The 12,393-nt window shown below is 36.0% G+C and overlaps 2 protein-coding genes across 2 annotated transcripts; both read right to left on the reverse strand.

Annotated features, from left to right (window-relative positions):
* Nucleotides 1-355: 355 nt before the first annotated feature.
* On the reverse strand, nucleotides 356-2,223 carry LOC131076524 (uncharacterized). Its single transcript, XM_059217909.1, has 3 exons — nucleotides 1,653-2,223; nucleotides 1,136-1,544; nucleotides 356-1,022 (listed from the first exon to the last, which is right to left on the reverse strand). Exons 1-3 carry the CDS (start codon nucleotides 2,040-2,042, stop codon nucleotides 625-627), a joined length of 1,197 nt encoding a protein of 398 aa, XP_059073892.1. The 5' UTR covers nucleotides 2,043-2,223; the 3' UTR covers nucleotides 356-624.
* A 95-nt stretch (nucleotides 2,224-2,318) lies between these two features.
* Nucleotides 2,319-2,934, reverse strand: LOC131874503 (uncharacterized). The gene is made up of 2 exons (XM_059217910.1): nucleotides 2,757-2,934; nucleotides 2,319-2,645 (listed from the first exon to the last, which is right to left on the reverse strand). The coding sequence occupies exons 1-2, from the start codon at nucleotides 2,843-2,845 to the stop codon at nucleotides 2,405-2,407; spliced, it is 330 nt and encodes a 109-aa protein (XP_059073893.1). The 5' UTR covers nucleotides 2,846-2,934; the 3' UTR covers nucleotides 2,319-2,404.
* Nucleotides 2,935-12,393: the final 9,459 nt, after the last annotated feature.

The raw sequence follows: 12,393 nt of genomic DNA on the forward strand, positions 1-12,393 counted from the left end.
GAAACGGGACTCGGACTCGGCTCGAACTTGGCAAGGCCGACTCGGACTCGGACTCGGGACTCGGCTGGACTCGGCTCCAGACTCGGCTGGACTCGGGAAAGTGAAAAACTCAAGAAATTTAGAGATTTTTAAAGATTTAAAACTTGTTTCAGACACCCTTTATTGAATACACCTTAAAGACACAAAAACATCATTAAACTCGGCTCATTTGATTACATACACAAGTATACATCAATCACATAAGCATAAATGCAAATTGTAGCTGAAGAAAATAAGAAACATAGATATATAAATATTGTCAAATGTATACAATATTACAAAACTCATGGAATAAAAATTCCATGTCATCATATGATCATCATCAAATGTTTCATACAAATACCAAAGGTAAATAGTAAAACTAAATACAACTACAAGTGTACAAGCCTATGGCTGAGATGGCTGTGCACCCTCTCGCCTTGGCCCCCTGCGAAGGCGTTTAAAGTAGGTCCTGGATGATTCAGCAGCCATAGTTGCTCCCCGTGACACCATGCCATGTTCACCAACATCAGGAACGACTGTGTCATGCTCACCAACATCAGGAACAGCTGTGTCACTCCGAGTCTCAGTATTTCCTGTCTCTGCTCATGTTCTCTGCTCCTCCTCTGCCATGGCTACAGCCTCAGCCTCTATATCTACCTGGTCGATCCAATCAATGTCATCATCACTAAATACAGCTGTAGGAGTCCCAGGAGCTGTTTGATTCTCATTGGCCCACTCTGCTTCAAGATCAACCTCATCTAGAATGATAGGAGACATGTCAACTGTTGCATTCTTTCTCATTCTCAGGCGGAGGTTGTAGTGAACAAAGATGAGATCATTCATCTTCTCCACAGATAATCTATTGCGCCTCTTGGAGTGTATGTGCTCAAACATACTCCAATTGCGCTCACAACCTGATGCGCTGCATGGTTGGCTCAAGATACGAATGGCCAACTTCTGAACATTTGGTGTCTCTGGGCCAAAAAAGTTCCACCAATGATCTGAGTTTGAAATGAGAAAAATAAATAAAATCAGTCTCACTCATGAACTCATTTAACAAGTTACAATATAGTATTGAATAAAACTAAAATTAAGCCTAACAATTTATTTTTACCTGGCATCATAGTTGTTCTAGCGTGTTTGGCGATGGGACGAGAGAAGGTCTCCCCTTGTGCATCTGAGAACATCTGTAGCTCTCGAAAAAGGTCTATCTGAGAAGTACCGGCAGGTCCCATCTTCTCCATGATTGCATATAGCCCATTAAGGACCTCCGCATCAGCCTTGAAAGAAGGGATAAAACGGAATGCCGGATTCAGATAATAGGCTGCCGCATGGATGGGCCTATTTAGCTGATGATGCCATCTCCTATCAATGATCTCCCAAATGGGACCATACTTGCTCTCATCTGCTCCATAGACGAATTTGATGGCCTCCTTCGCCCTATCCATGCCCTCATATATATAGCCCATTGCGGGCTTATCTCCATCCGCAACTTGCAACAAAACCACCAAGGGCTTAACAAACTGCAAAATTGAAAATATTGTGTAATTTAGAAAAATGAGCAAATAAGAGAATACATATAATAACTTATAAAACATGAAGCTAAATTGTAGAATTTATAAAAAAATTACCTTCACTATCTCATCACAAGGGACCCAAAAGCCTTGCTCATCAAAAATGCAGTCTGCCATCTCTATCCCTGCAGGGGTGGTAGCATAGGATGAGGAAGACCACTCCTCACCAACAATCATACATCTCAAGGGAGGCTTAGACCTAAGCATGGACTGCAATGTGAGGAAGTTTGTGGCAAATCTTGTGATTCCTGGACGATGCAACTCCTTCTGCTCTGTGTATTGTCTCATAAGAGCCAACACCCATGAATGATTATATACAAATTTGCAGACATTTCTTGCCCTTTCTACACATCTCTGGACCCATGGGATTTTTCCAATATCCTCCAACATGAGGTCAATGCAATGAGCAACACATGGAGTCCAAACTATAGATGGGTGCCTCTCCATCAATAGTCTACCTGCAGCAACATAATTTGTTGCATTGTAAATTGTAATTAATGGAGGTACAAACTACAAGATAGTAATTAATTTGCAAACAAAATTAGTTTGTAATCAAAAGTTTACCCGCAGCAACATAATTTGCTGCATTGTCGGTCACCACCTGTACCACGTTCTCCTCACCCACATCTTCAATCACCTCCTTTATCTGCTCACATAGGTAGGTGGCATTCTTGCAATGGGCGGAGGCATCAATGGACTTGATGAAAACGGTGCCCCCTGAAATAAAAAAATAAAGCTAGGTCAATGATCATTCAATAAACCATTAGATAAAAAATAAAAAATTAAAGACTATATGAAACTAAAATTAATCAATCACTTGCGGAAGAAACAAGAAAATTAAGGAGAGTTCTATTTCTCCTATCCGTCCAACCATCAATCATGATGGTGCAACCTTTAGTGCTCCATATGTGGCGTTGTTCATCTAAATCCTTTTTCACATCATCCACCATTTGAGACAAAATGGGTCCCCTCAAATCACTCTCACTAGGGGCTTTGAACCCCGCCCCGCATATGGTAATGGCATCAACCATTTGTTGCCAATAAGGAGACCTGTCACAAAGAAACTCAATGAGATAAGTTAAGTATAAAAATTCAATGAGATAAGTTAAATATAAAAATTAAAACAATCAAAGTTATCAAACATAAAAGTAAAACATTCACCTGGCTACAAAGAATGGAATACAGCTGTAGCTCCAAAACCTGCCAATTGCCATTTTAGCAGCATCATGGACCTTCTTGTTCCAACCCATGCCCTCAAGCGACGGTTGGGACCCAGGAGTAGTGCGAGGCACAAAGAAGGAATCCAACCTAGATTTACGAATCCTAGGTCCAATGGTAACCTTCCCACTATGACTACTAGTGGTAGGAGCATGAGAAGTGGCGGTGGCAGTGGCACTGCCACTTATAGAAGCAGAAGCAGAAACGAAAGCACCAGCAGTAGCAAACTGAGTGGAACGATATGGAGGTAAGGAAGAAGGGCCTCCAACACAACCTAACTGTGTCCCTCTTCCTAAAACTGTCTCTCTCCCAATGGCCGCTCGATCCTCCTTTTGTTTCTTTTTTCTTTCAATCTCCTCAACCATTACATAACAATCACATATGGCCTCAGAGACTGCTTTTAGGCATGGTTCGGCATCATGTCCACGCACACCAGCAATATGGTATTTCAGCCTATATATACCTCCATGGAATATTGTTTTGCAAAACATACATTTTGTTTGCCCCTTTCCTTGCCCTAGAAAATCCTCATGATATTTCCAAGCAGGGTCCTTTCTCATGGGGGGTCTAGAAGCCGAAGTAGACATTTTAGGATAGTTTTGTGAAAGCTGAAGTTGAGGCAAATAATAAAGTGAAGTTTGCTGCAATAAAACATTACAAATACAAAATAAAATTAATACATACATTCAAAAAAACTAAAGTAGGGTTTGTAAATTTTTTTTTAAAAAAATTGTAGGGTTTGTCAAACCCTACAATTTAAAAAAAATAAAATTTACAAACCCTACATACAACCCTACATAGTACAACTACATACTACATGCTACATACAAATTACAAACATACAAAAGATCTTGCATACAAGAAAATGTAAAACTTTCAAAATAAATGAATAGAAAATGGAATTTTTGCATATAAGAAACAAAATAATGTTAAAAAAAACAATCTTACCTCTTACAACAAGCTTGAAATGAGCTGCAAACTCTTCCTATCCAACTCTTGATGCACCAAATCGAAACACAATGTAGCTCCAATGTGAAAAATTGAAGAAAACTTGAGCTTCCTCCTTGCTCGTTTTTCTTCTATGCACCCTTGTTTTTCTTCCCAACTCACTTTACTCTTCCTTTTTTTGCAAGTGAATGAAATGAAAGTCACTTTTAGGGCTAGAAGACAATTAACATTAAAAAACGGATTTAAAAAAACTTTACAAACTATTTTTTTTTTGACTTTTTATTTGCTGCCAACGCCGGCCGAGTCCAGGGCTCGAGACTCGCCGAGTTTGGCGATTTTGGGCCAAAATCGCCAACTCGGCGAGTCTAGCGAGTTTAGCCTCCAGACTCAGCCGAGTCCGAGTCCCCAAAATCGCCAACTCGGCGAGTCTGGCGAGTTTAGCCTCCAGACTCAGCCGAGTCCGAGTCCGAGCCCCTGGGACTCGTTTGGCCTGACTTGGACCCGGACTCGCCGAGTTTAGGCGATTTCAGGCGAGTCCCGTTTCTCTGAGAGAAACTCATTTGAGAGGGGGAATAATTTGGAAATGAGAAGTGCAGATCTGATTATGAGAGGTTGGGTCCCTTTCAAAGTGCAGAAATAATGAAGAGTTGCACTCTTTCAAAGGGTGCTAATGGTGAAAGGGTGTGTCTCTTGCTAAAGGGGATACATGATGAAGAGGTGTGACTTCTCCGAGAGATATAAAGGAAAGGAATCAAAAGCATCTAGTAAGATCACCATAGATCAAATCAGATCGGAACTGTTATTAAGTTACAGGCAGTAACATCCTTGTTCTTGGTGGTATGCATGGGGATGTGTTTAATAAGTATGCTTAATATATGAAGCCCAATAATGTTCTTATACAGAATTAATAGTAATACTAATATGGACTGCAATATGTATGACAGTCATACTTAATTTCATATATATATTCATAATACATAAGAAATATATATTCTTATAGTTTAAATCATGTTATTACTTTCCATATTTAAGAAGATGGGATTGAGATGTTCCAAAGAGGGGCAATGTAAATCCAAGAAATAGGTTAAGTCCCAAGATAGGGTGGGGATCAACGACCCATAAGCTTTGAGGGTATAGACCCAAGATAGGTAAGGGCTTGGATCTGTAAACTTTGAGGGAACCTATTGTAGTTGGTCTCTAAGCGCTTTGGTAGCATATGTAAACCCTTCTCCCTTAAAACTGAAGTAGTAGCAGGGTTTGATATCTATATTAAGAACTATGAATAATGAAATTAATCAGCTAATGAGGAAAATAGACAAGCACTTGTTAATAACTTATTGAAGAAAATCTCAATCTTAGTATATTTAAATAGATCAGGTAGGGGACATTACATTTTTACTCAGATTTGCGAGTTTTTTACATGGACTCGCGTCACCTAGCTTACACATCCAACCACAGTTTAAAGTGTTTTTTTTTTCTTTTTTTCACTCATTTGGCATTGTTGCTTGCTGAAAAAGGTTTGTAGGGTTTGAAGGAGGAGAGAAAACAAGATTGAAAATTTAAAACAGCCTCATTCTCTTCATCAGAATATATACATGAAATATAACATTTAAATATTTTCCTTTCTTATACTTTAAGTTATATTTCATGTATATATTGGCAGGATGTTTGAGAGTGATTTCAGATCTCTAGGAGCTATAATGCAAATTCTAGGTTTTAGAAGATCTTTTCAATTTTCAGACTTAGTCAAATTTCAGTATTCAATAGGCTCCTATTAGCATTCTCTCACTCTCTCTATTTCACTCACTTTATCTGCCCTAAAGTTTAGACCTATCTATTTCGTTATCACTCTTCCTCTATCTCTTCTCTCTACCACTCTCTATCTCACTCTCTCCTCTCTCCCCCAAGATCTAGACCTATCTCTCTACCCCTCTCTCTCTCTCATCCTCAAACCCCAGTAAGTGGTGCTACCCTCAACCTAATTTTGGCGAGCTGGAGAAGCCACTTCAAACTCCTAGAACTAGACCCTCTAGTTCTATCTCTCCCTTGGTTTTCACTAGAGATGGGAAGAGGAAGATGCAGTCTTCTCTTTAGTTTGTTCCTTGTTGTTTTTCACATTTGGACATATCATTATATGTAATTTTGTAAACAGTTATAAACTTATGCTGCTATTATACATTTTAAGATTTGAAACTATGAGTATGAATGATGAAATTTCAACTATTGAGTGTTTGTAGATCATATAACATGTGTAATGTTTCAATTATGGCTCTTTTTTTTTTTTCTAAATGCATTAATTTCTTTATGATTTTTTTTTGTAAAACTATGATTTTTTTTTGGCCGAGTCCGTTCATGAGTCCGAGTCCGAGTATTCAAACTTCGGAAAAATCAATGAAAATATAAGAAATTTTGATAGAAGTGAACAAAGACCATATTCACAACTTAGACAAGCTTTAGAAATAAATTTAATCATGAAATTGAAAATAAAGGCATGCTTGTAATTGGAACTTGCTAATGGAATTGTTGTCTCCAAAATAATGCCTTCACTTTGGGTTGTGCAACTAACCATTTGAAAGGTGGATGGTTCCTTGAAGTTAGAATCATAAAAATCATGTAGAGATGGCAGCAAAGGACAATCGCCAATTTCTTTGACAACTTGAGGAAGTGAAGGCAACAAGCTTGGTTGTGTATATGAAACCAAATTGTTCGGTGAAACCATTATTCAGTCATACTAGTTTGTAGGAGGTTTGATTGATAATCTGCTGCATAAGTTAGAGTTGAAATGCCTCCCATTGAGACTTCTGGTTGTATAGCTCTTGGGTCAGCAACTGCACCAAATCAGGACCTACTGGGTCTATCCATAAAACAAAAAGTGAATTAGCACAAAGTACAATGATACAATTCAATTATAAACTAACAAGCTATTGCTCTTACAAGAATGTCATAAATAACAAGCTTAGTTGATGAACCAGATCTAATATTGAAATTTGCTGCTGCTTGGACGTGTGCCTCAGACAAACAATCAAGAAACTTGAAATCGGGAATCTGCAATAAGGAATATCAGTAATTTGAAATATGGTAAATAATCACAAACTCTATCGTGGCTATGGTGAGAAGATGTAGATTGCTTAGTAGAAACATGAAATTTTGAAAACAAACAGAAAATTCAGAAATATGAAGGGTTCTATCATTGTAGCAAAAATCTTTCAGGAATAAATCAGCAAACCAAAAGACAGACCTTTTCAATTAATCAGGATTTAATTAGAAAAATACAGGTTAGGGTTTGGGCTAGTCAAAAAAATTGCCACTGAAATTAAAAAAAGAAAGACAATAAAATTTTTGACCAAAAATCACACTATTTATGAAAAAATTTAGTCTACAGATTGAATTGACCATGAAATCAGAAACTTGTGATTTTTTAATGTTCTTATCAGCTCTAAGGCCGAGTCAATTTATTAGGATAAATTGCTGAATTTTATAAATATGAGTTTGATAGTTGGGCAGTAATTTTAGATATGGGAAGGCCTAATCATCAGACTGTGTATGGCAAAGACTGCATAAGCTGAGATTTGGAATCATGCAAAAAAAATTAGAAACGATAAGGCCTGATCATCAAGCAATGTGTCAGATGCGCATAAGGCAAATCTCAAATGTTGAATAATCCAAAATTTGAAATCATGCAGAAAATTTCGTCTAGTGGAAGACCTGATTGTTAGGCTTCAATACCAATTGATATGAACATATTGCAAAATGTGTTTCTTTGGGTTTTCATTACATAAGAGATTCATGTATATATAGGCGAAAAATATTACACAGTCATTCAATGTTCCTAGTTGTTTACTGACTTTTTATTTATTTGTCTACCCTTTCAATTATTTCACTTGTCGATTTACTTTTTGACTTATTGCCATCTACCATTTAAAGCGGTTCCAATGGTTCCCCTACCTTTTCATGCATTCTAATGCAATCAACCCAGATAGATGTATTTCTTTTGCTTTATATCTATCAGCCTACTTACATATGGACTTCGTTAAATTTCTCACTAAATGGAATGTCATCAAAATCTGGAAGTAGAATGTTAATGTTCCCTCGAAATTGTTCTCTTTAAGATTATGCAAACTGGTGTAAGGCAATCACTTGCTAACTCCTATTGAAGTGAGGCACACAAACTATGTATACATATGAAAAAAAGTATTAACCGATGTTGAAACCAAAATCAACACATATCAAACAAATACTCTAAGCTCACAGATTATACAATCCATAGTAGCATAGAATAAGAATGCTCCTAAAGCATGATAAAGCGTGCCCTGCTTAAAAAAAATTGTAACATTCAACAACTTCCCCATTCTGAGTTAGCAATTGTTGCATGATACCTCTTAATAAAAAAAAATCACTACCATCCCATCTCAGGATTGTTGTTCTGATACTAACCAGAATAAGCATAAACCACAAGTAACAGAGCTATTCTCTCTATCACAACCACAACCACAGGAGCACAAAAATATAAAATACTCTGACAATTGCTCAATCAATGTCAAGAAGAAGCAAGAAAAATGAAGTGATTAAAAATCGGGATTTGTGTCCCCATCTAGACGTAGCTTGATAATAAAGCAATGCTTGGCAATCTGCAAGATAAGCGGCAAACTGAGCTGGCCATATTTCTGTGGCCACTATTATTTTTCCATGATTTGCATTTGGGCTCTGAAATTTTGGACATCTCACACAAACTCATGTAGTTCCTCATTGTTGAGTGGCCATCGTAAAATTTTATAAATACTCTTCACCAAAATTCTACAGGCCAATGCAAAATTTATTAAATTGAAAATCAATATAAAATATAGAAAAGTAACCAACTCCAAAACTTTTACAAACGGCTTTCCAAAGCCCAGACTTGTATATTAGCTAGTAAAGTCACCTTTGTAGAACACGAACATATTCGGTTTTTCAATGATCCCTCCTTGGCTCCTCCCAAACCTGGAATGGATCTCTCGTAAATGTCTATTCCACTTGATTCAAAGTGGCTCATTTTACAATTTACAAACCATTGATAATAATCATTATATCAAAATGAAATGTTAGATATGCACAAGGTTACGAGGAGGCGGAGGTACTTGGAGACTCCGGAGATTGGTACCTGTACTGGTACGACTAATTTTCAAAACTGGGAGACAGGTACTTAGAGATGCCAATTTTTTTTAATATAATTTAATTATTTCCAAAAAATATCATGACAAAGAACTTTGAAAACAAGAATAGTGGTGAAGTTTAACATTTACTATAAAATTGATCAAAATTTGAAATTAAAATTGCTTAATACTGCTAATACCATAGCCGGTTTAAATTGTTTAGTGAAAGTATAGTAATATAGGTGTTGAAAACACTCAATATTATCGGCTAAATAGTAAAGGCAAATTTATCTTTAGACTATTACAATGACAAGAAATCATTCCTCTCAAGAAGTCTACATTGTCAGAAGATCTGCTCACTTTAATTTTACATGGATTTTTCTCTTCCTACGAAATAGTTTCTTTCTTAGTCATTTCCCTACAACTCTGCTTTGTTGTAAGCTTATCTTATTTATTTGCTTTACTTTTTTTGCCTTTTTATTGCATTTTGCCCTAAGTTTTCTAGCAAGAGACATCACTTTTTGGTTGGTAGACTTCAGAGACAACAGCCAAAAGCACCCTATGCATCAAGAAGTTTCCAGAGACATCTCCATCTCCAAGATGCATCTTCAGGGGTAGGAGACGGGTCTATGAATTATTTATTATTTGTTAAGCATCAACCACCCTCAAAATAGGAATGTTCTAATACCTGGTCAAATGCCAAACCAAAAAATGTATCCAGTGACTTGTAATCAAAGTTGCATGGACACGGATACGGTATCTGATACGGATACGGCTGGACACGCATTCATAAAAAACACACACATATATTTAACACAATTTTCTAAGTTATTCAAGGAGATTTTCACTACTTCAAAAGCAATATAGACACATAATTTCTATATAAATAATGATAAGTTGATTTAACATTTTACAATATGCAAAAATAGAAGAGTTGCATTGGAAGATAACTCAAAAAATGGGTCACTGAAATAGAAAAACATTTCATTTGTCTTTCTCATTTGGTGTAGGTTTTGTTAATACCATTTTTATAAAAAAAATGCATTAATGAAGTTTTTTAAAATTAAATTTAGGAAGATTTACGTCATTTTAAAAAAAAAATCAAATCACATTAGTATTTAGCATGGTTGGAAATCTAGGATTTTTGGGCATGCGTGGGTACAATCTTCGACGTGTATCTGGGCTGTATCCGATACGTATCCGTTTCAGAAACGGGAACGGATACGGGGAAACGCGTTCCCGGGGAGGGACAAAGGAGTTTTCGGCAACTCTACTTGTAATATGTCACAAGCACTACATAAATGTCGTGCATGGAAGTGAAAAACATTCACAGTAATAGTATCCATATTAGAAAATGATAATATTTTGCATGCCTTTTTGAGACTCGAGACAATAATTTTTTAGATGTTATTTCAAATTTCTTTGGAAATTGTGTATGTATATTTTGAAAATACCACAACATCTTCCAAATTAAAGAATAGAGCATTTTCAACTCGAAGATGGCCCCAATAATAATGCAATTCGATTTTGCTACCCATAATAGACATATTATAAGATGTGAGACTTGCAACTTGACGTTAAGTTGGACACAACATGTACATTACATTTATGTAGCCAAATAAGAAGTTGTTCACTTGCTTAAAAACCTGGTTCAGGAAAAAAAATTGTCAAATCCACTTACAAATTGAGATCAGCAATCAAAAGATTACAATTTCCTGGTCAGGAATCTCCTTGGACTTCCCATTAAAAGAACATAGATGCTGATCTTGATAATGATATTCTTCAGAATTTAGAGGTATAATATGAAGAAAAATACATTAATTTGGAAAGCATAACCACTACTTCCTGTGTATCTCATGACATTTTAGGTGGTCAACGTAGAATAGATTGCCATAAAAGAAGAAAATGTCCAAAAAATAGCTACATATTTTGTATACTGAATACAAATCACTTCGTAGAGGCATTAGAGACAATAAATATAAAAAACTATCATGAAAGGAATACATCAGTGGATACCCAATAGTTTTTTTAAAACATGCCACATGTTAATGCATGATAGCCTCGGTAAGATAAATGATTGAACGAGAGATAAATGAAGTCTCTTATTCAATCCTCTATCCTATCGATAAACTATGATGAAGACTTCAAGCTATTGTTCCTTCATTTGATGATCATTCTTCAATTATATATTCTTGCAAAGTTCGATTAATGCTTAACTACCGATAATCATCGGTTAGCACAGAATACCGATTAATATCGGTTATCATATGAACACCGATTGTTATCGGGCTTAACCAATGCACTCCGATTAATATCGGTTAACATATTGTTATCGGGCTTAACAAATGCACTCCGATTAATATCGGTTAATATATTAGCTGTGAAACAATAATTGTTATCGGACTTAACTAATACATACCGATTAGTATCGGTTGTCTTGCATATGATAGACACGCCAATTAAGTATCGGGTGGTTTGTTAAGTGATATACATTGATTGGTAAATACTACGATAACTCAAAAGGTGCGATCAAGTAATGTCTTGATCGGTCATGTCTAATAGACATGACCAGTCAAGGCATTGCTTGATCCTCCTTGCTTACATATATATATATATCAATCGGCATTTGTGAGAAGGTTATTGAAATCGATAAATACTCCTCTCATCTGCAACATAAAAGACGATAATCAGATTTATCATATTAAAGATATAACACATATTTTGAAAGAAAAGATGACCTTGCATATAACTTGCATCTTGAATTGAATTGAATAACATTTACACCACAGAGTCTAAACAAGCTTCAAAAATGAGAATTTCTAAAATTCAAGTATTCTGAAACAAAACTTAAAGAACATGTGAATTCCACAACCCTATAAATGACAGGGTAGAAGTAGCTGCTATTATAGATCCAGCACAAAATCAATAATAGAGCAGAATCATTTGAAACAGAACTCATCACATTGATAAAAGTTCCCACAAACTATCTTGATTTTATGGTCTATTACAACCCGTAAGTTGAAACATGAAATTTAGCAACAGATTAATCAGACAACAACTCACATAAACACTAATCTAAAAAGAAATAGTAAGCAGAAATATGGCATTAGATTTAGGGAAAAGCAATTCACATAAGCAGTTACAGTCCATATGGCACTTTTCTGAAATGTATTTCGCTCTTATGATTATATCGTCACCATTTAAGGATGAGATATTGCCTCCCCTTTAGGAATCATAAGGAGAGAATTATTTTGAGAACTACATGTAAAAAAATGGTGGAAAGGGTAAGTATGGTGCATGTTGTGATTGTTGATGGAAAGCGGAAACTCAAGATAACCTTAATAACAGACAAATTAATCTAAATCCTTCATAAACCTGTTATGTGAAATCTCAAAAACTTGTAATCCATCAAGACAGATATCATCTTAACAAATACTACACAGAAATGAGTGATTGAAGCTTTTGGGAAAAAGAAAACAAGATACATCTGAGATAATGTGCAC

Source organism: Cryptomeria japonica, chromosome 3 (genome assembly GCF_030272615.1).
Source record: "Cryptomeria japonica chromosome 3, Sugi_1.0, whole genome shotgun sequence".
In the NCBI taxonomy this organism is placed as follows: domain Eukaryota; kingdom Viridiplantae; phylum Streptophyta; class Pinopsida; order Cupressales; family Cupressaceae; genus Cryptomeria; species Cryptomeria japonica.

Coding starts and splice junctions, on each gene's coding strand:
- LOC131874503 (XM_059217910.1), bottom strand. CDS start 2,845: ATGGGTTGGAACAAGAAGGTCCATGATGCTGCTAAAATGGCAATTGGC. Junction 2,646..2,756: donor ATTCCATTCTTTGTAGCCAG/GTGAATGTTTTA, acceptor TCTTTGTGACAG/GTCTCCTTATTGGCAACAAA.
- LOC131076524 (XM_059217909.1), bottom strand. CDS start 2,042: ATGGAGAGGCACCCATCTATAGTTTGGACTCCATGTGTTGCTCATTGC. Junction 1,545..1,652: donor CTTGTGATGAGATAGTGAAG/GTAATTTTTTTA, acceptor TCAATTTTGCAG/TTTGTTAAGCCCTTGGTGGT. Junction 1,023..1,135: donor TAGAACAACTATGATGCCAG/GTAAAAATAAAT, acceptor TTTCAAACTCAG/ATCATTGGTGGAACTTTTTT.